Source organism: Pristiophorus japonicus, chromosome 3, assembly GCF_044704955.1.
Source record: "Pristiophorus japonicus isolate sPriJap1 chromosome 3, sPriJap1.hap1, whole genome shotgun sequence".
Taxonomy (NCBI): domain Eukaryota; kingdom Metazoa; phylum Chordata; class Chondrichthyes; family Pristiophoridae; genus Pristiophorus; species Pristiophorus japonicus.
Window position 1 is genome coordinate 73,274,225 of NC_091979.1, and position 26,512 is coordinate 73,300,736.

General features: G+C 44.7%; 1 protein-coding gene across 1 annotated transcript in view; it reads left to right on the forward strand.

Moving 5' to 3' along the window:
- The first annotated feature begins 1,046 nt into the window (after window positions 1-1,046).
- The window catches only part of LOC139253997 (inactive dipeptidyl peptidase 10-like), a 963,662-nt gene continuing 938,196 nt past the window's right edge, over window positions 1,047-26,512 (forward strand). The window contains exons 1-2 of the mRNA XM_070873609.1: window positions 1,047-1,085; window positions 3,037-3,132. Coding sequence (XP_070729710.1) covers window positions 1,047-1,085; window positions 3,037-3,132 — 135 coding nt within the window. The remainder of the gene's footprint in view (window positions 1,086-3,036; window positions 3,133-26,512) is intronic.

The window sequence follows — 26,512 nt, forward strand, 5'->3', positions numbered from 1 at the left end:
GCCTTAGAACATTGCTGCCAGTAAATAGACAAGAAAAACAAAATACAAAATATATGGCATTGGATATAGGCATCTGGATCATCAAGGTGACTGGGATAATGAAAGATGGCTACGATGGGTGGGCCTACCCATCATGCTTAAGACATATATCTGCTATACGGTTGAGGAGGAAACTCTGAAACTTGGGGTAATAGCTGCTGGAGGGTGTAACCTGGAGGCCATTTATAAGTATATACTCTCATTAAACAAGGACTTGGTATTTGCCATGACTGATTTGCACAAAGACAACAGAAGTTGCTGAGGCTCTGTACCTCCTTAGGTACATAACTGATGGAACCATCATTCATTGGGCTATGGTGTGTTTACCAGCTGTTGTCAGGAGGATGGTGGCAACTCACTCATACATTTTATGATTAGTTTATACTGCTCACCATGCCATTCATGAGAAGCTCCTGGTATCTGTTGCCAACCTAGCATTAGTTCAAACCTGTGCTTGTCCGTTGTCTAGCAACAAGTGACTATCCTCATTTGGTGAAGAAGATAATAAAGATCCCTGAGTTATAGATTATTCTAAGACAACATGATGAGAATGGAAGTTTAGAACTCATCTCATCTGCTACACAGATTAGAGAAACCAATACCTGAACTAGGCATGTGTGTAGTACTCCAGGGCATTGTCGATGATTGGCCAGCCAGCTGGGCTCACTTCGGGAACCTGGGAGATAAGCCTGTCACTGGGGGCTCGGATTATTCACACTCAAATCTAGATCGCTTCTTTGGTAATCTTTATATTTTTGTGATGTGCCTTGGGACATTTTTCTACATTCAAGTCATTATATAATTGCAAGTTGTTGTTGTTTCACATAATGTTGCAAGCCAATGCCTAATGGGTAGAGTGGTATCAGATGGAGGAGCAGCAGGACATTAACCAATGTTCTATACTGGTAGCACATTACTGCGGATGCTAGAAATCTGAAATGGTATTGATAAGCTGTGCAGTTCAGCTGGTATAACTCCAAGAATATCCCCATGAAGGACCTTAAGCCATGGCTCTGCTGATCTGTGCCGAAGCTTTCTGTACTTTGGTAAGTGGACTGTATCTGTATGGGGCGGAAGTGAGCACTGTCATCTATTGGTAATTTTTCAGTATCTAGGGATTCCTAGACGTGGGCTAACCTTTGCAAATGGAGCTTTGCATGGGAGAAAGGTTCTACATGTAGAAAATAATAAAAGAAAACCATAGAGCCAACAATATGCCCCCTACCCCACCCATGGCATTGCCAGAACCTGTGTTATTCAGGTGGTCAATGTGCCCATGCACAAATCAGCCCTATAATGCAAGGTTAGTTATTTAAAAAATTTTCTGATGCTTCCGTCGGCAGCTAGCTGGTTGGTCCAGAAGAAAGGCAAGAGGCGCCAGACAAAACAGATTTTTTTGTTATTTATCCTTTTCAGTGCATGTTGGGAATGGGCTCTCATTAACTGCTGCCTTACTCGGGCTGTTAAGTTGCATTGTTTATTTGCAATATTTTTACAGCCCTGTATAGTCTTGAGAACAATTTGTATTGGGCAGCTTGAAGCTCATCTGTCACTTCATAGCCCTTCAGTTTCCGTGCCTGGTAATGCGGTATCACATTATTGGCCTCAATGTGACTGCTTCTATCGATCTTGTTGCTTTGTTTACTCGCATTAACACTTTTGTTCAGACATATCCAGTGAGGATAATACAACCTTATTTTGTTGTCTCTTTCCTTGCTTTCAACCAAATAAATCCACAAGTGCAGTTACATGATCATATCACCTTTGAACTGTTTCCCTGGAAAGGATCTGACTCTTCCCTCTTATTTACTCGATCTTCCTCGCTGCAATGCTCCACCTCACACTCAACAAGCTCCCCACTGGAGTGGAACTAAACTACAGAACCAGTGGGAACCTGTTCAACCTTCGTCATTTCCAGGCCAGATCAAAGACAGTCCCAATCTCTGTCGTTGAGTTACAGTACGCGGACGACGCTTGCGTCTGCGCACATTCAGAGACTGAGCTCCAAGTCATAGTCAACATCTTCACTGAGGCGTACGAAAGCATAGGCCTTGCACTAAACATCTGTAAGACAAAGGTCCTCCACCAACCTGACCCCGCCACACAGCACTGCCCCCCGAGTCATCAAGATTCACGGCACGGCCCTGGACAATGTGGACCACTTTCCATACCTCGGGAGCCTATTATCAGCAAGGGCAGACATCGACGACGAGGTTCAACACCACCTCCGTCGCCTGAGGAAGAGTGTGTTTGAAGATCAGGCCCTCAAATCTGCCAACAAGCTCATGGTCTACAGGGCTGTAGTGATACCTGCCCTCCTGTATAGATCAGAGATGTGGACCATATACAGTAGACACTTCAAGTCGCTGGAAAAATACCACCAACGATGGCTCCGCAAGATCCTGCAAATCCGCTGGGAGGACAAACGCACCAACGTTGGCGTCCTCGACCAGGCCAACATCCCCAGCATCAAAGCACTGACCACACTCAACCTGTTCCGTTGGGCGCATGCCTGACACAAGACTCCCAGAGCAAACGCTCTACTCGGAATTCCTACATGGCAAGCGAGCCCCAGGTGGGCAGAGGAAACGTTTCAAGGACACCCTCAAAGCCCCCTTAATAAAATGCAACATCCCCACTGACACCTGGGAGTCCCTGGCCAAAGACCGCCCTAAGTGGAGGAAGTGCATCGGGAGGGGGCTGAGCACCTCAAGTCTCATCGCTGAGAGCATGCAGAAAACAAGCGCAGGCAATGGAAGGAGCATGCGGCAAACCAGTCCCACCCACCCTTTCCTTCAACGACTATCTGTCCCACCTGTGACAGAGACTGTAATTCTCGTATTAGCCTGTTCATTCACCAAATAACTTATTTTTAGAGTGGAAGCAAGTCTTCCTCGATTTCGGGGGACTGCCTATTTATTTAAACTTGAAACTAATCAGGAGCTGCGGGTGGAAAGTTTTCAGTGCAGTGTCAGATCATACTGCTGCTAAATTTTAATTGATAAGCTGCCAGCAGCGGAGTCAGGACCCGCCACGGTCACTGGCCGCACTCGACCCACCAATCATGTTGCTGTTCAAACAGCAAGCCTGCAGGTAAACTGTTGATCTGTAGAGGAGAGCCTTTGAAGAAAACAGTAATCGACACTTCCTGTCAGAAGGTCGATCTTTATTATTATTTTTAGTCTTTTGTGCGTGTGTGTGTGTGCGTGTGCCGAGTTGCACAGTATCTTCTTTCCCTGATCTGTCGCAAGAAAGCGACCTTGGAACCGTGTCTGTGTGCAGCACCCATCTGTTAACGGAACTCCCCCGCGGGCTGATTTCGATAGCTGAACAGTTTTCAGATTTCAGCCATCCAGACAGACGGAGCGCCAGCTGAAGGAGCCCTGGGAGCGATTAGATTGGTGCGACAAGTGAACTGGACTCGTAAAAGGCAATCTGCAGTCACTTCTGTTGCAGTAAAAGGCATAGTATAGGTGATAAAACATTGAGTACATTGGTGGAAGAAGGGTATCGAAGCTTGCCTACCACCAGCCGACCTCCCGTGATATTTAAGTGCCATTTCAGATCTTTATTACCCTTTGTTTTTGACTTTTAAAAAAAGAAAGCTTTGGAGCGGGGAGAGTTGAAGAGAACCTTCATCTTGCAATGAGAGCTACATCTACCGAGGGAGTGAGAGGGAGGGAGGTACTCTGATCCCTGTAAATCTTCTGGGAATCAGCAGACCAGGGTTCGGTGCCTATGCTCACTGAACCTGTGGAGGGACAGTCACTTTAATAGAAGAACAGTATTTGTTGGATTTATTGTCCTTGTTTTGAGGCGGTCAGCTTGTTCCATTTAAATTTGCACCCTGGGCTGACAGTTGGTGAATTATATATATTGTAACAATTGATTGTAACATGAGTTACCAAATGTACTGGGTGTCGCGATTTTTTGATCCATTCAGATTTGTGCCTTTCCAAGGGGACTACACAGCTGCAAGCGGGCAGGGATTATGTAAGAAGTGTAAACAGGCCTATGTAACCTGAGCTTTTCGTGGACCATTTGCATGTGCACTTTGGCTGCTGCTCCGAACTCGAACCATTCAATACTTTTCCACTTTTCCCCTCTTTACTTTTCTCTTTCTCCCTCCCTGACCATTCTCCCCTGTCATCATGCCTACTTTCATCTCACCTCTCTCGGATTCTCTGCCCTCCCAAATCCCTACCCCAATCCTTCGTTACTCTTCGACCTTCCTACTCTCCTTCCGCTGTCTTAGGCTTGACTCCCTCCTAGACAAGCCTACAGCTTCCTTCTGTACCTGTCTTGGCATCCTACAAAGGGCCCATCGTGGCACTCGTCGCTGGCTCCTTATGAGCAGCATTCCCAACTGTCCCATCCTACTCTCTCTTGCCGACCATCTCACCCAGTGCGCCCACTGGGGGCTAATCTTCCCAATCTCCTCCCCTTCCAACCATCCCTCCCCCTCCCTCCCCCCCCCCCCACCAACCCAAGCACTGACCCTGTGGACGCAGGCAGTGGGGCAGCCATCACCGACCCTCTCTGCATTTCCGTTCAGAACGTCTGTTCGCTTGTGCTTGTCGTGGACGATTGCATCGACATCATGGCTCTGACGGAAATTTGGTTGAAGGACGATGACACCTTACCCTTAAATGAAGCTTCCACACCTGGCTGTACCTTCCACCACTTGCCCTGCTCTCATCAGCAAATCATAGCTTGGTCTGTCCCCTTACTCCTCCGGCACTTTCTCTTCCTTTGAGCATCTCATGCTATTCCACCCCTCTCGCCTCTCATTTAAAATTCTCATTCTCTACCACCCACCCAAGTACCATAAAAAAATTATTACCAGTATTTTCTACATTACTTTTCTCCCTCTACCTCTGCCCTCTACGACTTCCCATCCTGGGTAAGTTCAACCTCCATCTCAATTCATCATGCTCTCTCGCCTCTGAGTTCACTAGTATCCTATCCTCCCTTAATCTCTCCCTCCATGTAAACCCCCCAACCCATATTCATGGCCACCTCCTTGACCTTGCCATCTCTCGCGGTCTCGCCGCTCCCATCGTGTCAATCACAGATAAGGCCATCTCTGACCACTTCCTCGTATTGCTCTCCACCCACGCCCCACGCGCCGCCCCCGCCCTTCCTCCTTCTGTGTCCACCCCTAGAAAAAACTTTCTCCCAACTCTCCAACAACTGCACTTACCAACACTCAACTGTCCAGCCTTTGGCCTTCCATTCACCATGACTTTTCTGCAGCTACCGACCTGGTCAATCACACCCTCACCACCAGCTTTGATATACTAGTCCTTGTTAAACCAGTTACTCTCTCTCACTCTGGCTATTCCTGATGCAGCCCTGATCTTCGCTCCCTTAAGTCCAAAGGACGCAGACTTGAACGGATATGGCAGACAACTAGTTTAGCCAATCACTGCCAGATCTGGCTGGACCACATAAAGCACTATCAGGTCCTGCTCTCATCCACCAAAATCACTCATTATTCCAGAATCATTCTGGAATGCAAATATAAACTCCGGCTTCTATTCTCCACTGCAAACCACCTTTATAAACCCCTCTCCCCAGTCTCCACCTTCACCTCCGACAATAAATGTGAGGAGCTCATGGACTTCTTTGTCTCTAAGATTGAGACCATCCATTCTTCCGCCTCTGCCTCTTCCCTTCCTCCCCCTAGCTCACCGGGCTAAATTTCCTCTAAGGATCCCACCTGCTTTAGTCCTGACCTCCCATCTTTCCCCAGTTTCTCACCGATCTCCCCTCTTGACCTTTCCAAGCTCAACCTGTGCATGAGACCCACTTCCTGCTCCCTTGACCCTATTCCCACCAAACTGCTGACCACCCAACTTCCTTTTCTGGCTCCCTTGTTAGCTGACTTTGTTAAAGGTTCTCTCTCCTCCGGTACTGCCCCCCTCTCCTTTAAATCTGCTGTCATCACCCCCTCCTTAAAAAAACAACCCCTCGACCCCTCCGTTCTTGCAAACTACTGCCAAATCTCCAACCTCTCCTTTCTCTCCTAAGCCCTTGAACGTGTTGTCACCTCCCAATCCGTGCTCATCTTTCCAGCAATTCCATGTTTGAATCCCTCCAATCTGGATTCCGTGCCTTCCACAGAATCGAAACGGCCCTCATCAAAGTCACAAATGACATCCTTTGAAACTGTGACAAAGGCAAACTATCCCTCCTCATCCTTCTTGACTTGTCTGTAGCCTTTGACATGGTTGACCTCTCCATCCTTCTCCAACGCCTCTCCATCAGCGTCCAGCTTGGTGGGACTGCACTTGCCTGGTTCCATTCTTACCTATCTAACCGTAACCCGAGAATCACCTGCAATGGCTTCTCTTCCCACCCCCGCATCATTACCTCTGGTGTCCCCCAAGGATCTATCCTTGGTCCCCTCCTATTTCTCATCTACATGATGTCCCTTGGCAACATCATCCGAAAACACAGCATCAGTTTCCACATGTATACTGATGACACCCAGATCTACCTAAATACCACTTCGCTCGACCCCTCCACGGTCTCTAAATTGTCAGACTGCTTGTCCGACATCCAGTTCTATATGAGCAGAAATGTTCTCCAATTGAATGCATTTGACAAGGTGCCACATAAAAGGTTCCTGCACAAGATAAAAGTTCACCGGGTTGGGGGTAATATATTAGCATGGATACAGGATTAGCTAACTAACAGAGAACAGAGAGTCGGGATAAATGGTTCATTCTCGGGTTGGCAACCAGTAACTAGTGGGGTGCCGCACGGATCAATGCTGGGACCCCAACTATTTACAATCTATACTAATGACTTGGAAAAGGTACTGAGTGTAACGTAGACAAGTTTGCTGACAATACAAAGATGGGAGGAAAAGCAATGTGTGAGGAGGACACATAAAATCTGCAAAAGGACATAGACAGGCTAAGTGAGTGGGCAAAATTTGGCAGATGGAGTATAATGTTGGAAAGTGTGAGGTCATGCACTTTGGCAGAAAAAAAATCAAAGAGCAGGTTATTATTTAAATGGAGAAAGATTGCAAAGTGCCGCAGTATAGCGGGACCTGGGGGTACTTGTGCATGAAACGCAAAATGTCAGTATGCAGGTACAGCAAGTGATCAGAAAGGCCAATGGTATCTTGGCCTTTATTGCAAAGGGGATGGAGTATAAAAGCAGGGAAGTCTTGCTACAGCTATACAAGGTTTTAGTGAGGCCACATCTGGAATATTGTGTGCAATTTTGGTTTCTATATTTACGAAAGGATATACTTGCTTTGGAGGCAATTCAGAGAAGGTTCACTAGGTTGATTCCAGGGATGAGGGGGTTGACTTATGAGGAAAGGTTGAGTAGGTTGGGCCTCTACTCATTGGAGTTCAGAAGAACGAGAGGCGATCTTATCAAAATGTATAAGATTATGAGGGGGCTTAACGAGGTGGATGCAGAGAGGATGTTTCCACTGATGGGGGAGACTAGAACTAGAAGGCATGATTAGAATAAGGGGCCGCCCAATTAAAATAGAGATGAGGAGAAATTTCTTCCCTCAGAGGATTGTAAATCTATGGAATTTGTTGCCTCAGAAATCTGGGGATGCTGGGACATTGAATAAATTTAAGATAGAAATAGACAGTTTCTTAAACGACAAGGGGTTAAGGGGAGCAGGCAGGGAAGCGGAGCTGAGTCCATGATCAGATCAGCCATGATCTTATTGAATGACGGAGCAGACTCGAGGGGCCGTATGGCCTACTCCTGTTCCTATTTCTTTTGTTCTTATGAATATTGGGAATACCGAAGCCATTGTTTTCGGTTCCCGCCATAAACTGCGTTCCCTAGCCACTAACTCCATCCCTCTTCCCAACTTCTTTTTGAGGCTGAACCAGACTGTTCGCTAATTTGGTGTCACATTTGACCCTGAAATGAGCTTTCAACCACATATCCACAGCATAACTAAGACTGCCTATTTCCACCTTCGTAACATCGCTCGTCTCCGCCCTTGCCTCTGCTCATCTGCTGCTGAAACCCTCAGCCATGCGTTTGTTACCTCTAGACTTGATTATTCCAATGCACTCCTAGCTGGCTTCCTACATTCTACCCTACATAAATTAGTGCTCCAAAACTCGGCTGCCGTGTCCTAACTCGCACCAAGTGCCGCTTACCCATCACCCCTGTGCTCGCTGACCTACATTGGTTTCCGGTTAAGCAATGCCTCGATTTCAAAATTCTCATCCTTATTTTCAAATCCTTCCATGGCCTCATCCCTCCCTATTTCTGTAATCTCCTCCAGTCCTACAACCCCCCAAGATGTCTGTGCTCCTCTAATTCTGCCCTCTTAAGCATCCCTGATTATAATCACTCAACCATTGGTGGACGTGACTTTTACCTAAGCCCCAATCTCTGGAACTCCCTGCCTAAACCTTTCCGCCTCTCTACCTCTCTCCTCCTTCAACACCCCTTAAAACTTGTCTCTTGGTCACCTGCGGTAATTTCTACTTATGCTGAATTGTGCCAAATTGTTTTATCTCATAATACTCCTGTGAAACGTCTTGGCATGGTTCACTACATTAAAGGCGCTATATAAATACAAGTTGTTGTTATGAGCATGCCAAACAGTGTGCTGCACGTGAGATCAGGAAAAATACATTCAACTATTGGAAACTGTTTTTGTATCTGCCATAAGTGTATAAACAAGTCTAGATTGACCAAATCTTGCCCTCCAGTATGGTACCTTGCATCCGAAAATCACAAGCAGCACATTTTCTAATGGAGTACTTCACCACAAGCGAGGACTTGGACTATCTAGCTGATAAAGTGGGAGCATTTTCTCTGTTTCCTCACCAAAGTCATTAGTAAGTGAAAAGACAATCCTCCCCTTCCTCTCCCAAAGGAGTTACAAGGCTATCCATCCTAATCTCTGACAGTTGCAATTTTCTCTCTATTATACTCTTGGTTACTATTAATCTAATACAAAAAAGTCAATTCTAATTATCAATATAATGATCTGATAGCTTCTCCTCTTTACAGACTACTTTTTAAAGATCTTCTGCTTTCTACTGTTTTTTAATTTACCTATTTTATATCCTGTGCTGCACTTTGTTATTTTGTACAAGGTTTATTTTCAATCCATATGATTTTTTTTAAATTACTTATTTCTTATCCTCCCTTTCTCACACTGGCTTTTATTTACAACTTAAAGTTCCACTGCTCCCTACAAGCTTTACATTTTGGGTTTCCTGGGTTTACTTTTCATATATCTCCCCTGATTGAGAGAAACATTTTAGTTGCAGTCACAGTGGAAATGAGTGGTTTTGGTCAAAAAAAAATTTCCATCTGTGTTCAAGGATTTTTTTAAATTCCGTCATGATGTTGGATAAAATGTTTTATTATTTGCTCTCCAGGTATGGGCAACACTGGTAAGAGAGCATTTATTGCCCATCCTTAGTTGTGCTGAGAAGGTGGTGCTGGGCTTTCTCTTTAAACTACTGCAAACCTTGTGATGGTGCTGCTCCCATAATGGTGTTGGGTAGGCAATTGAGGATCTTGACCCAGTGACAATGGAGGAACTGTGATACATGTCCATGTGAGGACAGTACGTGACTCGATGGTGTTGATAATCCCATACAATTAATGCTCTTTTCCTTCTCCATGGTAGAGGTTGCAAGAATTGCAGTTGTTGTCAAAGCAACCCTGGTTAGTTGTTGCAGTGTATCCGATAGATCCGATAGATTCTTGCCACTGGACCAAGATCTAGCTCTGTCAATCATCATCATAGGCAGTCCCTCGGAATCGAGGAAGACTTGCTTTCACTCTTAAAATGAGTCCGTAGATGGCTGAACAGTCCAATACGAGAGCCACAGGTGGGACGGATAGTCGTTGAGGGTAAGGGAGGGTGGAACAGATTTGCCGCACGCTCTTTCCGCTGCCTGCGCTTGATTTCTGCATGCTCTTGGCGATGAGACTCGAGGTGCTCAGCACCCTCCCGGATGCACTTCCTCCACTTAGGGCGGTCTTTGGCCAAGGACTCCCAGGCATCGGTGGGGATGTTGCACTTTATCAGGGAGGCTTTGAGGGTGTCCTTGTAATGTTTCCTCTGCCCACCTTTGGCTCGTTTGCCGTGAAGGAGTTCCGAGTCGAGCGCTTGCTTTGGGAGTCTCGTGTCTGGCATGCAGACAGTGTGACCTGCCCAGTGGAGCTGATCAAGTGTGGTCAGTGCTTCAATGTTGGGGATGTTAGCCTGGATGAGGGCGCAGATGTTGGTGCATCTGTCATCCCAGGGGATTTGTAGGATCTTGTGGAGACATCGTTGGTGGTATTTCTCCAGCGACTGAGTTGTCTACTGTACATGGTCCATGTCTCTGAGCCATACAGGAGGGTGGGTATTACTACAGCCCTGTAGACCATGAGCTTGATGGCAGATTTGAGGGCCTGGTCTTCGAACACTCTTTTCCTCAGGTGGCCGAAGGCTGCACTGGAGGCGGTGTTGAATCTCGTCATCAATGTCTGTTCTTGTTGATAGGAGGTTCTCAAGATATGGGAAATGGTCCACGTTGTCCAGGGCCGCCCTGTGGATCTTGATGACTGGGGGGCAGTGCTGTGTGGAATACCTTAGTCTTATGAATGTTTAGTGTAAGGCCCATGCTTTCGTACGCCTCAGTAAATACATCAACTATGTCCTGGAGTTCAACCTCTGTGTGCGCAGAAGCAGGCGTTGTCCGCATACTGTAGCTCGACGGCAAAGGTTGGGGTGGTCTTGGACCTGGCCTGGAGATGGCGAAGGTTGAACAGGTTTCCAGTGGTTCTGTAGTTTAGTTCCACTCCAGTGGGGAGCTTGTTGACTGTGAGGTGGAGCATGGCAGCAAGAAAGATTGATAAGAGGGTTGGGGTGATGATGCAACCCTGTTTGACCCCGGTCCGTACGTGGATTGGGTCTGTAATGGATCCGTTGGTAAGGATCACGGCCTGCATGTCGTCGTGGAGCAGGCAGAGGATGTTGACAAACTTTTGGGGGCATCTGAAACGGAGGTGGACGCTCCATAGACCCTCGCGGTAGTCAAGCCCATGTGGTGGCTGGTGTGCAATGGCCACCACACGTTAAAAAAATCCCCGCACAGGCATCTTCCACCCTTCAGCATGTATTTCGGGACCTGGAATATTTGGTCTTTCATTGAAACACCTGCAAACTCATTCCTTTTTGGCGTGGAAGCAAGTCATCCTCGATACAAGGGACCGCCTATGATGATGAGATCATATATATTCAGCCAGAGTGCAGAATAGTGGAAGGGTTGTATATTGAGCCGAGTGACTCAGGTGCTAATTAAATTAAATTGTTCTGTCCTGAACTTCTTCAGTATTGTTACAATGGTCTACAGTCATTTAGATGAGTGGTGAGATGAATCACGCTCCTGACTTGAACCATGTAGATGGTGGATCAACATTAAGAAGTCAGGTGGTGAGTTACTCATTGTAGAATACCCAGCCTCTACACTGTTGTTGTAGCCATAGCATTGACATGGCTGGTCGAGGTAAGCTTCTAAATATTAAACATGCAGAGCTCTGAGTTATGAGGAAGGTTGTTGGCACAGAATATTTCTTCCTCCTTTCATGCACCAAACATTTTACTCTAGTTTTATTTTACTTTTTAACTTAATAATCTATGGCAGGAAAACTTTCTTTAGCTTTCTGCTGGTGCATTCCAACTATTGGGGATAAGAGGAGTACCAATTTCATTCCCAACAAATCACTGTGTCAAGTATTTTCCCAGTGCAAACACATTTTCATTCCAAGAAAGTCCTAGAGTAAAAAACTAGAATTGCCATAATGACTTTCAATTTAAGGGTGATTTGAGCAGAAAAGTATTTCTGAAAAATAACATTTCATGAGTTTTTGAAAGTCCATCTGTAACAAAATTGTGTTGTAAATGTAATCTATAATGCTTAGTGTGATCAGTCATGTGACCATGTGTGAAGGAGAGCAACAACAAAAAATGCAATATAAAGGGAAACCAGTCTAACACAAATGACAGCCCACTAGAACAGTAATTCAATCTTTGTCCACCCAAAGAATAAGAACTAAGTAGGGAGGCGATGTGAAAATGGTTGATTCAAGTCTTTAAATGCTTTAGTACTGATCTTGCAAAAAGCAATTTTCACAATGCCACTGGCACATTTACAAAGCAATATTTATTGGTACTGAAACTGGAGCTCTCATTTTAACCTGGGGTGAGGGTGTGGTGTGAAGAGGCCAGAGTGAGTAACAAGCTCGCATGTGGCCCACAGAGATTTTAACACACTGGCCTCATTTCCTTTGTTTTGAGATCAGACCCTTGCCCAATCCCAGCAGGAATCACCATGTGGTCACTGGGCAGGAGACGGATTTTTGGGTGGCCGAAGACCGTCGCAAAGGTACTTGAGCAAAGGTACTGAGCTAAATGGTTTAAGTGGTGTTCAGACTGTCATCGCAGTTGGGGGAGGGAGGGGAAGATGGGAGTTTCCTTGTTGGGTACAGCTCCTCCTGGCCCACAGGGAAACCATCATTTAAAAAAAAAAGCTTACCTTCCTGGGCCTCTTATGGCCTCACTCCTGCTTGCTGCCACCTTTCTCTGGGAGTTGGGGGCGGGGGGGGGGCGTGGGGGGCTGGGGGTGGGGGCTGGTGGTGGTGGAGTCGTCACTTGATGGCACATATAAATCAGTGAAAATCATCTCGGGATCCTAATTGTGTCACATGACTTTGATATTTGCATTTTTGTGAGGCACTTGCCTGCCAGCAGCAAGCGCCTCTGCGCCTCTGTGTCTCCTGAAGCCTGCGAGTTAAAATGGCGGAAATCTCAGCCGGTCAGGCAGCATCTGTGGAAAGGAAACAGAGTTAAAGTTTTAGGTCGATGACTCTTCGTCAACCTTTATTCTAGATTCCATCACCCGCAGTATTTTGCTTTTGTTTGAGTTAAAATGGCGGCGTGCAGGAGTGCAATGTGAGTGGAGAATTGAGTGCTCTGCACCTATTTTAACCCCTCGTTTGCTATGTTCTCTTTAAGTGCAAGGGATTAAAATCAGGACTTTAAAGTTGCAAGAGTGGATCCTATGCTGTTTTGAGGATAATTAATTATAGGAAAGTTATCTAAATTTCAATTTTACTGTGCACCCTAAAATGAGAAAGAACTGTGGAAGACTACCTACTCCTAGAGAACTGGTAAATAAATCTTCATTTTTATGTTTAATTTTTATATTGATTTTAGCTGGGATATTGGTCCACACATATTGTAATTGCGATTGAGGATCTGGCCGATATTTGTAGGGGGAGGGGATGGATCGAATGGGGGTAGCCTGATGCAAAAGAGGCCCAAGCTTCCTTGTGAGGCCTGAGGGGACCTCTCCTGGTCCACAAGGAAACCTGAAAAATACATTTCAAACTTGCCTTTTGGACCTCTTCTGGCTATCACTGCCCCAGACAGCCATTTTATGATTTCTCAACACTTTTATGAGAGGCAGCTTTCCTATCACACAACCAACTTAATAGGCATTTCTGTAAATATTTTTGTGAAACTGTAATGTATATAATGACTTGAAAGACTTGTTACTGTAAACTCACTCAGGTTCAACTTTATTCGCGCCCAAAGTGCATACATGACATGGTACTCGCTCTTATATAGTAGGTCCGTGCACACGCACATACAGCCCGATGACCTCTGACAGTGGCGCCCCCTGGTGTCTTGCGACCCCAAGCATCAATAAATAACAACATCCCCCTTCAAGATCTTAGTATCAGTCGCTTTACAAATTAAGATGGTCTGGAGCTTTTCACTCACGAGTTGATCATCTCAGTTCTGGGCGAGCGTTCTGAGACAGCTATGACTGGAGGCTGAATAACCGATCTGATGGGAGTGGTAATGACCCTATCAGAGACTGAAAATCCAGATTCAGTAATGACAGCAGAGTCTTCTGCTGAATGAACATTGGTTGGTTGGTCACTGACTGCATCTTCCTCACCCGGTTCCGGTTCATCCGTGTACCACAGTTTTATCTGGTCATCATGTTTCCTGTATGTTTGCCCATTCTTGAGCACAACAATAAACACTCTGTTACCCTCCTCGGCCGTAACAGTATCGGCGATCCACTTTGGATGTTAACCATAATTCAGCAGATAAACTGGATCATTGACAGAAGTCACATGACACAGCAGCACGATCATGATACCATTGCAGATTTTGATGTCTGTTTTCAACATGGTCATTCAAACCAGGATGGACAAGAGAAAGCTTGGTCTTGAGACTTCTCCATCAGTAGTTCAGCAGGGGAAACCCCGGTAAGGGTGTGAGGTCTTGTCCTGTAACTAAGCAATATACACGACAAACAAGTCTGCAGTGAACCCCGAGTCACACGTTTCATGCTTTGCTGGATCGTTTGAACCGCATGCCCTGCTTGACAATTAGATGCAGGTTTGAGTGGAGCAGACCTTACATGTCTAATACCATTGAGTTTCATGAACTCCTGAAACTCAAGACTTGTGAAGCAAGGTCCATTGTCGCTCACAACAATGTCAGACAAACCATGAGTAGCAAACATGACACGAAGGCTCTCAATAGTAGCTGTGGATGCACTAGATGACATAATAATACACTCTATCCACTTTGGAATATACATCCACCACAACAAAAAACATCTTTCGCAAAATCGATGTGTATCCTCACCATGGTTTAGATGGCCATGATCAAAGACTCAACGGAAATTCCGCTGGTGTTTTACTTAGCTGCATGCAAGTATTGCACTGATGCACACATGATTCCAGATCAGAGTCAATCCCAGGCTACCAAACATGAGCCCTGGCAATAGCTTTCATCATCATGATAACAGGATGAGTGCTATGTAGCTCATGTACAAATTTTTCTCTGCCTTTCTTAGGCATAACTACACAATTGCCCCACAGTAGACAATCTGACTGAATGAATAGTTCATCTTTGCGACGGTTGTAAGGTTTGGTCTCATCACCATTTTGTTGGCTACAAAATACTAATCCAGACGGTCAATAAAATCCGCCCAATCCCCATCATCCACGAATCTTTCCAGAATTCCAATGGTGCCCATTGTGTATGTGAAGGTTTTTAAATTACCTCGTCACCAAATGTAATGTATATAATGACTCGAAAGATTTGTTACTGTTAACTCACTCAGGTGCAAACCTGGTTCAACTTTATTCGCGCCCAAAATGCGCACATGACATGGTACTCGCTCTTGTATACCAGGGCCCACACACATGTGCATACAACCCGATGACCTCTGACAGTGGCGCCCCCTGGTGTCTAGTGACCCCAAGCATCAATACATAACAAAAACACTTGTAGATCTTGCTTGGCCTTGCTCGTGAGCAGTCAGTGAATTGGCGTGAAGTTGATGATATTTGCTCTGATTCCACTGCAGCCTAAACACAGTACTGCATTAAGTTAATGAAGAAAAATCTCACAGGATGGACTCCAGGTAAAAGTATTATATAACTTACTGACGACACGAAAAAAATGTAAATATATTTCCCGTTACTGACATAAATTCTTGCTTGCATTACCTCTCCAAGTGGATTCAAAATATTTGCTTAAGATGCAAATGCTTTGAGGGCCGAAATTGCCCCTTTCTAAAAAGGCCTGTGGCTGCCTGAAATCAATGGCCATGGGTCAGTGCGGACTGGCCGCCGAGTGGCTGCGAAGGGGCCGCCATTTTGTATATTGCCCTCCTTTAGTTTTGGAGAGGTGTAGGGGACCGCCCCGCCCATTTTCCCGCCGTGTCGTGCGTGCGCCGACCCCTTACCAACTGGCGGTGACCCCCATTCTAGAATTGCCCCGCGGGAAATTGCCCCGTGCGGAATTGTCCCACGGGAGCGGGAATGCCACTGCCGCCGGTCAGTGCCACTGACAACTTTTTCTGTCGGTACGCTTTTTGTGGCTGGGTGGCGCGGCCGCCCTTAATGGGGAAGTAGCGCTGCCGGCGACTCCATTTTATTTTTTATTGTCGGGCGACTGCCAGGTCGGATTGACAATTATGCCTGTGAGTTTAGTCGGGCCACCAATAGGCAGCCTGGCACCCCCTCTTGGGTGCCAGGCCGCTGGCCCGGCCGAAACACTCCGTGGTGGTCCAGTGTTTGTCATTAAAGTGGCTGCAGAGTTCGCAGCGGCCCTCCCCTTTAACGGAAGGGACGTTGTGACACGCCAGCATGATGACATCTGACCCTCCCCCACTAGTGGCGGCTACTCCAACCTGATCGCACTTTCGCTTCCGCCCTTCTCCCCACACCAACACCGCTCCGACTGGAAATATAAGCTAAACAGCTAAAAGTCGCTGGAATGTCAGCCCCATACATTGTGGCAGACGGAGCACCTAAAAAACGGTAAGAGTGCCCCGTCTCGGGCTGGGGGGCAATTTCGGCTCCTTTTTCTTTTTTTTCATTTTCCCTCTTTGATCTTCAAAACATTTTTCTGACTTATGTACATGAATATAAAAGATATGTTATCTTCCTATTAATTCCTATGTTGACAAAGTACCATGGGCTTAAAGGGACAGTGCCCACATGGACTCGAAATTGACTAAGGGACAGAAAACAGAGAGTGATGATGAGCCGTTGTTTTCAGAGGGAGGTATACAGTGGTGGTCCGCAGGAGTTGGAACTAGTACAACTGATTTTTTTTGATATATATATAAAAATATATATAAAAATCTTTGAATATACACCTGGACTTGGGTATACAGGTCATAGCTTCAAAGTTTGCAGATGTCACGAAACTCGGAAATGTAAACAATGAGGAGAATAGTAATAGACTTCAGGATGATAGACTGATGAAATGGGTAAACACCACCGCGGATGAATTTTAATGCCGAGAAGTGTGAAGTGATATATTTTGGTCGGAAGAATGAGGAGAGGCAATATGAGCTAGATGGTACAATTTTAAATGGAGTGCAGAAATAGAAGGACCTAGAGGGGTATATGTACATAAATCTTTGAAGGTGGCAGTTGAGGAAGTTGTTAACAAAGCATATGGAATCCTTGGCTTTATTAATAGGGGCATAGAGTACAAAAGCAAGGAAGTTACGCTAAACCTTCAAAAAACATTGGTTAGGCGTCAGCTAGAATATTGTGTTCAATTCTGGGCACCATAATTTAGGAAGGATATCAAGGTCTTAGAAAGGTTGCAGAAGAAGTTGACTAGTATGGTACCAGGGATAAGGGACTTCAGTTATGTGGAGAGACTGGAGAAGCTGGGGTTGTTCTCCTTAGAACATACAAGGTTAAGAGGAGATTTGATAGAGGTGTTTAAAATTATGAACAGTTTTGATAGAGTAAATACGTAGAAACTGTTTCTAGTGGCAGAAGTTAGCTTAACATCTGTGGTTGGGAAATTATTGGAGTCCATTATTAAAGAAGCAGTAGCAGGACATTTGGAAAAGTAAAATTCGGTCAGGCAGAGTCAGCATGGATTTATGAAGAGGAAGTCAAGTTTGACAAATTTGCTGGAATTCTTTGAGGATGTAACGAACACGGTGGATAAAGGGGAACCAGTGGATGTGGTGTATTTGGACTTCCAGAAGGCATTTGACAAGGTTCCACATAAAAGGTTACTGCACAAAATAAAAGTTCACGGGGTTGGGGGTAATATATTAGCATGGATAGAGGATTGGCTAACTAACAGAAAACAGAGAATCGGGATAAATGGTTCATTCTCACGTTGGTAATCAGTAACTAGTGGGTTGTCGCAGGGATCAGTGATGGGACCCCAACTATTTATAATCTATATTAACGACGCGGATGAAGGGACCGCATGTAACATAGCCAAAGATGGGAGGAAAAGCAATGTGTGAGGAGGACACAAAAAACCTGCAAAAGGACATAGACAGGCTAAGTGAGTGGGCAAAAATTTGGTAGATGGAGCATAATGTTGGAAAGTGTGAGGTTATGCACTTTGACAGAAAAAATCGAAGAGCAAGTTAATATTTAATTGGAGAAAAATTGCAAATTGCTGTAGTATTGCGGGACCTAAGGGTCCTGGTGCATGAAACACAAAGGGTTAGTATGCAGGTACAGCAAGTGATCAGGAAGGCCAATGGAATCTTGGCCTTTATTGCAAAGGGGATGGAGTATAAAATCAGTCTTGTTACAGTTATACAGGGTATTGGTGAGGCCACACCTGGAATACTATGGACAGTTTTGGTTTCCATATTTAAGAAAGGACATACTTGCTTTGGAAGCAGCTCAAAGAAGGTTCACTAGGTTGATTCAGAAGATGAGGGGGTTGACTTATGAGGAAAGGTTGAGTAGGTTGAGCCTCTAATTGTAATTCAGAAGAGTGAGAGGTGAGCTTATCGAAACGTATAAGATTATGAGGGAGCTTGACAAGTTGGATGCAGAGAGGATGTTTCCACTGATATGGGAGACCAGAACTAGGGGGCATAATCTTAGAATAAGGGGCCGCCTATTTAAGACTGAGATGAGGAGAAATTTCTTCTCTGAGGGTTGTCAATCTGTGGAATTCCCTGCCTCAGAGAGCTGTGGAAGCTGGGTCATTGAATAAATTTATGACAGAGGTAGACAGTTTCTTAACCGATAAGGGAATAAGGGGTTTTGGGGAGTGGGCAGGGAAGTGGTTGGCTGAGTCCATGATCGGATCAGCCATGATCGTATTAAATGGCGGAGCAAGCTCGAGGGGCCGTATGGCTTACTCCTGCTCCTATTTCCTATGTTCTTATGTTCGTATCTAAGGGTCAGTAGCAGAGGACACATATTTAAGGTGAATGACAAAAGAACCAGAGGCGACATGAAGAAACCTTTTTTTAACACAGCGAGTTGTTGTGATCTGGAATGCACTGCCTGAAAGGGTGGTGAAAGGAGATTCCATAGTAACATTCAAAAGGGAATTAGATAAATACTTAAAGGGATCAAATTTATAGGGCTATGGGGAAAGAAAGGAAAGACTTGCATTTATGTCCCCACCCCCCAACAGCTCTACAACTCTTTTTGGGAGAAAAAGTAAACATTAAATTATAAAAGCCTTTCACAACCACCGAACATCTGAAAACACTTTACAGCCAATGAAAAACTTTGAGTGTAGTCACTGTTGGAATATGGGAAACGCGGCAGCCAATTTGTGCATAGCAAACTCCCACAAAGTGTGATAATGAACAGAAAATCTGTTTTATTGTTATGTTCATTGAGGGATAAATATTGGCCAGGATATTGTGGATAACTCCCCTGCTCTTGTTTGAAATAGTGAAGGATCTTTAACGTCCACCTGAGAGGGCAGAAGGGGCCTCGGTTTAACGTCTCATCTGAAAAACGGCACCACCGACAATGCAGCACTCCCGCAACACTGCACTAGAGTGTCAGCCTAGAGTTATGTGCTCAAGTTCCTGGAGTGTGACTTGAACCCACAATCTACCCACTGAGCCACACTAGGAAGGGAGTAAGACTAATTAAATAACTCTACCACGGGCACAACGGGCCAAATGGCCTCCTTCTGTTCTGTATCTATTATTCTATGGTTGAGTTGTATTTCTTGTCATTGGTGTGTCACCAGCAAGGGAGGTTGTTCCCACTGTTGAGTCTCCAGTGATCAGCACCTGACCAGGTAATCACCCCTGTAATGTATGCGCACAGGTTTGTAGAGCTGTTGGGGGGGCACTTGATCTAATGTTTATTTTGTTTCCCCCCCCCAAAAGAGTTGTAGAGCTGTTGCTTCCACCGGTATGCTTGCGGCCTTCCGCGAGAGGTGGGCGCCGGAGGGATTGGAGTGCATCATCACCCCCAGCAACCAAATTTTAAATTGATTTTATGTTTTCAAGTTTAATTTGTTTTAATTGCCGGGTTTTAGTGTCCCCCTCCCCTTTTATAGGGGGCACTTGTAAATTATGGTTTTAGAGCCCCCCAAAAAAAAAAAACGGCCTTGGGAAATGTTTGGAGTGTCCCCCAGATTGGGGGGGCACGATTTAATGTTTACTTTTTCTCCCAAAAAGAGTTGTAGAGCTGTTGGGGGGTGGGGGCGCTTGATCTAATGTTTATTTTGTCCCCGTCCCCCCCCAAAAGAGTTGTACAGCTGTTGCTTCCACCGGTACGCTCGCGGCCTTCCGCGAGAGGTGGGCGCCAGAGGGACTGGAGTGCATTATCACCCCCGGCAACCAAATTTTAATTTGATTTTATATGTTTTAAAGTTTCATTTGTTTTAATTGCCGGTTTTAGTGTCCCCCTCCCCTTTTATAGGGGGCACTTGTAAAATATATGGTTTTAATGCCCCCCCAAAAAAAAAATCAAAAAAAAGCACAAAAAAACCCAAAAAACATTAAAAAAAATAAAGGGGCAGTTAAGTGTCTGGAGTGTCTCCCAGATCGTGGGCATTTGATCCAACGTTTATTTTGTTCCCCACCCAAAAGAGTTGTAGAGCTGTTGGGGGGACACTTGATCGAATGTTTATTTTTTTCCCACCCCCAAAAGAGTTGTAGAGCTGTTGCTTCCATTAGTACGCTCGCGGCCTTCTGCGAGAGGTGGGTGCCGGAGGGACTGGAGTGCATTATCAACCCTGGCAAACAAATTTTAATTTGATTTTACATGTTTTAAAATTTAATTTGTTTTAATTGCCAGGTTTTTAGTGTTCCCCCTCCCCTTTTATAGGGGGCACTTGTAAAATATATAATTTTAATGCCCCCCCAAAAAAATCACAAAAAAACCCACAAAAGAAACCAAAAAAAAACAAAATATATTAAAAAAAAGTGTCTGGAGTGTCCCCCAGATCGGGGGGGGGGACTTGATCTAATGTTTATTTGTTTCCCCCCCCCCCAAAAGAGTTGTAGAGCTGTTGACCGGAGGAGGCGGGGGTCCCCGATGGAGTGCACTCTATTGGGGAATTCTTCCCATTATTTATCGGGGACTTGGCCTGGAGGGTGGTGCACGGAGCAGTCCCGTGCAACAAATTTTTAAGCTGGTTCACGGGCTCCCAGGCCGCCTGCAATTTCTGTGGTCTGGAGGAGTCCGTGTTCCATGTTTTTATTGAATGCACGAGGTTGCAGCCCCTGTTCCATTATTTAAAGGAGCTGCTCCTCAATTTCTGGCTGCACTTCAGTCCCACACTCCTGATCTTTGGGCACCCTGTGCGGAGGGGAGCGGGTATGTCCGAGGGCCTCCATGTAGGACTGCTCCTGGGTATGGCCAAGGGGGTCGTTCAGCCCGACTGCCTGCCTCTCATCCGCGCCAGGGTGTCCTTGGAGATGGAGCACGCGGTGTCCACCGGTACGCTCGCGGCCTTCCGCGAGAGGTGGGAGCCGGAGGGACTGGAGTGCGTTAGCATCCCCGGCAACCAAATTTTAATTTGATTTTACATGTTTTAAAGTTTAATTTGTTTTAATTGCCGGGTTTTTAGTGTCCCCCTCCCCTTTTATAAGGGGCACTTGTAAAATATATAATTTTAATGCCCCCAAAAAAATCACAAAAAAAACCCACAAAAAAAAACAAAAAATATAAAAAAAGAGGGCAGTTAAAAGTGTCTGGAGTGTCCCCCAGATTGAGGGGGGCACTTGATCTAATGTCTATTTTGTTTCCCCCCCCCCCCCCAAAGAGTTGTAGAGCTGTTGCGCAGGCCAGCTGTTTAGGTTAAAGCTCTGGTTATGCTCCCAACACTCCTGCTGCCACAGCGTTTACGTAGTGTAGAGGTTATCACATTCGCCGAACTCGCGAAAGATGCCCGATTCGAAACCGGGCAGAAACATTTTGCCCCTGTTACATTATTTAAAGGGGCTGCTCCTCAATTTCTGGTTGCACTTCAGTCCCACACTCCTGATCTTTGGGCACCCTGTGCGGAGGGGAGCGGGTAGATCCGAGAGCCTCCTCATAGGACTGCCCTTGGGCATGGCCAAGGGTGTCATCAGCCAGTCCAGGTAGCGGGCGGTCGAGGGGGTCGTTCAGCCTGACTGCCTGCCTCCCTTCCGTGCGTACATCCGCGCCAGGGTGTCCCTAGAGATGGAGCACGCGGTGTCCACCGGTACGCTCGCGGCCTTCCGCGAGAGGTGGGCGCCGGAGGGACTGGAGTGCATCGTTACCCCCGGCAACCAAATTTTAATTTGATTTTATATGTTTTAAAGTTGAATTTGTTTTAATTGCCGGGTTTTTTGTGTCCCCCTCCCCTTTTATAGGGGGCACTTGTAAAATATATAATTTTAATGCCCCCAAAAAAATCACAAAAAAAACACAAAAAAAACACAAAAAACCCCAAAAAGTATTAAAAAAAAGAGGGCAGTTAAAAGTGTCTGGAGTATCCCCCAGATCAGGGGGGCACTTGATCTAATGTTTATTTTGTTCCCCCCCCCAAAAGAGTTGTAGAGCTGTTGCGTAGCGCTGCTCCTGGGCATAGCCAAGGTGGCCATCAGCCTGTCCAGGCAGCGGGCGGTCGAGGGGGTCGTTCGGCCCGACCGCCTGCCTCTTCCGCGGTTACATCTGAGCCAGGGTGTGCCTGGAGATGGAGCACGCGGTGTCCACTGCACGCTCGTGGCCTTCCTTGAGAGGTGGGCGCCGGAATGGGACTGGAATGCTTCATCACCCCCGGCAAACAAATTTTAATTTGACCGTTTAAAGTTGAAAGTTTAATTTGTTTAAATTGTCGGTTTTAGTGCCCCTTTAATAAGGGGGCATTTGATTTACATTTCATTTACAGATACAACGGAAATAGTTATACAGCTGTTGCATTGTGAATGGTTTAGCCAGTCACGTGATGTTCACAAGACTCAATAAAACCCCAGTCAGTTGGGTCTAGGTCATCCACAATGAGGTATGCAGTTGTGAGCCTAGTTGATGAACTGGTAATGTGTAGTGTGATTGTTTAACCTTTGTTAATAAACCAACTAGTTCTTAATAGCATTGTGTTGCCGTGAATTCTTAAGCAAAGAGCCCATAAAGCAAATACATTACAACCCCCTACGGTTCAAGCCTGGCTGAATGAACCTGGCCACAATTTCCATCATCAAAACAAAACATCCAACAAATATTCCCCTCTAGCCCCAATATAAACATCAGTATCACAAAAAAACTTCATCCTAAATGTTATTGTGTTAGAATTTCTACTTAATGGCTTAAAAAGTATAACAAGCTGAAAAAATGAAGTCTTTTCATTATTCTCTGCTGCTTGTGCCTCATAGCTACTCTTTAGAACTGTTGATGTTTCACACAGAAGGGCAAAAACTGCATATCTCTCTGTCAGAATTTATCCACCGGAGTGACAAATCTCCAGTACTTTCCAGCTAGTTCTCTTGTAACATGGGTAGCCTTGGTATACTGTGCATATTATAGTTCCACATGAGCAATGTGAAAACAACTCCCATAGTGCATCTTTGTCTTTGAGTCTCTTTTTTTCTATCTGTCTCTCAGTCACTCACACTCATGCACAGAATTTGTTGACGCAACTTGAAATTCCAGCTACATAACTGAAATTCCAGCACCAGGCTTGAGTTGAAGATTGAGTTAATATGAGAGCAACTTCCTGCAGATATTAATTTAACCAATTTTATGGATATGTTTAGATGTTTGTCATATCTATTTTGTATTTGATATTTTATAAATGGTATTTCTAGCCGTATACACTGTCCTCAGTGAAGAAAAAAATCATACATGAAAACAGCCTGAAGAAATTATTTGAGCAATTGAGTTGTTTTTGTGGTACTTACTACCAGTTAAAATAGCTTTGTCAAAAATCAACTGATTTGATTGCTCATTACAAATGGTAGATTTTTGATTTTTGAAATTATCATTGGTAGCTATTTCTGCTTGTTACTGATACATCCCTGGTGTAAGAAGATAACATTTTAGCTACTCGTACGCAAGTGTGATACAAAATTTGCATATAGAAAGTATTCTGTCTGAAGCATGCAATGTTATGTTTACATACACCAGATGATCACCTATAACTCACAGTGAGTTGGAGAATATGTTGCTTTGCAACACAGGGGTATTGTCTCATTGGGGCTGCTTTATGAAGACCGAATAAATCAAGTTGGGTTTTTATTGCAAGATTTTTACCAATATTTTCAGGATTCATTTGTATGATAGATTTTCCCACAAAAACAGTAAATCATTGTTTTTCATTATTAGGTTTGTTATTTTGTGTTTGTGCTTAATTTTATTTATTTCCTTCTTTATTTATAGCAAGATGTGGGCAATTTGTCGATCCTAGGGGATGACTTTCCGGGGGTTCTCCCTATCGTCTGCTGTAACTTTGGCTTAAGAACCATCAAAACCTAAGAAAAACAATGTAACCACTGTTTACATGGCGGGTGATCAGGAGACCCCCCCCCCCCCGAAATTCACTGTCCTAGTATTTAGCAACACTGGGGCGAGGGGCTACAATATAAATTTTCCCGGCTTTTGGTTTCTTTATACATTCCATAGATAGCTAACACAAACTAAATAATTAAAGGATTCTGTTTTGAATTCCCAAGTTTGAACAAAGGAGAGAGTTTGGTGTAATCAAAGCCTTTAAGGGAGATTTTAACCAAACCCACTGGCGGAATGGGCAGTTAAAATGCCTGTAAAGCCACTCGGATCCCACACCGACCTTGACTTTTATTTATGCTTCTGAAGAGGTGGCTAAGCTGCCCACCCAAAGCCAGCGGAGTCCTTCTTTAAATAGTCAGATTGAGGTCCAGTGACATCATTGGGCCTCAACTGTGATTTTAACTCAGGCTTGAGCCCTCTCAGAATCCCCTTCTGCTGAGCTGCTCTGCAGGTAACACATTCCAAATGGTAATGTTCGATATCTATTTATCACACACTTTCAGTCAATGATTATACTTCACAGTCTCTTTTTGTTTGGTAATGAACAAAATGTTCTCCTCTTCAGTTATTCATACCAACCAAACACTGGAAGAATGACAGAGTTTTGGGGAGTGCCTTACTCCAATATCATTTCCCTGTGCATCACAACTGTGCTGCAAGAATATAAAAAAACAGGAATTCTGATAGCATTAAATATTTACACAGTTGTCGGAACTCTTGAGGATTGTGTTACACTGTCATGCACTGTAGGTCAGCTGTTATTGAAGAAAGATATTGTACACAAGAGAGTGAATAATGTAAAACTAGCAGTCAACTTCCACTGTTAAAACAGAATTGTATTCAAGGCGGCAGGTTTGCTGTAGTTGAATCCTGATAAATATAACCAGTTTGAGGAGCAATGCTACACTTAATCAGGAGTTCTATAAACGGCAAATAAAAATAGCTAATTATCATATCTTTGTGCCGCAGTCCATTTAGCAGATTGTGCTTCAAATTAGTTCTGATGCAGAGAAAGCAAATCAGTATCTACAGTGAACCTTTTCCAATTTCCGGGTATATCTGATTGCATGAACGTGTACCTAGTAATCATGCACAATTATTACCAATCTGTTATTGAAAAATGTCTACATTTTTTTGTTGTAGCAAAGTGTACTGTGCCATTACGTTCCACTAAATGCTTGTCTTTTGGTAAGATAATATATCCATTAAATGCATTAATGAATAATGGTTAATGTATTTCATAATACTGACATCTCACTAAAGCATGATGTACAGTAACAAAATAAACTATTACATGCTTCAGGCACATATCCTGTTAGGTTATCTGTGGAGATTATTTAACCTTATCAACTATCTCCTCAAACCCCTCTCTCCTGTCACTTCTGCCTTCATCTCCAACAAGTGGGTTTTTTTGTCACTAAGAATGAGATGTCCCTTTAAGCCGACTCCACCATATACCCCACTTCACCTTGTCCACCAAGCCACAACTTTCCCCAAGACCTAACCTTGACGCCACATCTTTCTTCACATTTACTCTTATCTCCTTGCATCCCCTTTCTGACCTTAACTTGTCCACAAGACCCACATCTTGCTCTCCATATTCACTAAACTGCTGACCACCCAACTTCACTTCCTAGCCCCCATACTGGTTAACACTGTAAATGGTTTCCCCTCATCAGGTACTATCCCCATCACTTTCAAAATCAGCATCACAACGCCTTTTCTCAAAAACCCCACTCCTTGCAAATTACCACCCATCTCCAACTTTTTGTTCCTCTTAAGTCCTTGAACATGTTGTTGCCTCCCAAATCTATGCCTATCTTTCCCACAACTCCATGCTTATATCTCTCCAACCATATTTCCACCCCTACCACTTCACTGAAATAGCCCTAATCAAAGTCACAAATGATGTCCACTGTGACTGTAACCATGGTGCATTACCCTGCTCATCTTTCTTGAGTTTTCTGCAGCCTTTTGACAAAGTTGATCACACCATTCTCCTGCAATACCTCTCATCCAGCTGGATAGGTGGGACTGTCATCACTTGGTTCCACTCTTATGTTTCCAATTGTAGCAGGAGCATCTCCAGTAATGCCTTATTTTCCTGTTCTCTTTAAGTCACACAGCAGTCTATCCTTGGCCCTTTCATATTCCTCATCTACATGCTAACCCTTGGCAATGTCATTTGAAGACATGGGGT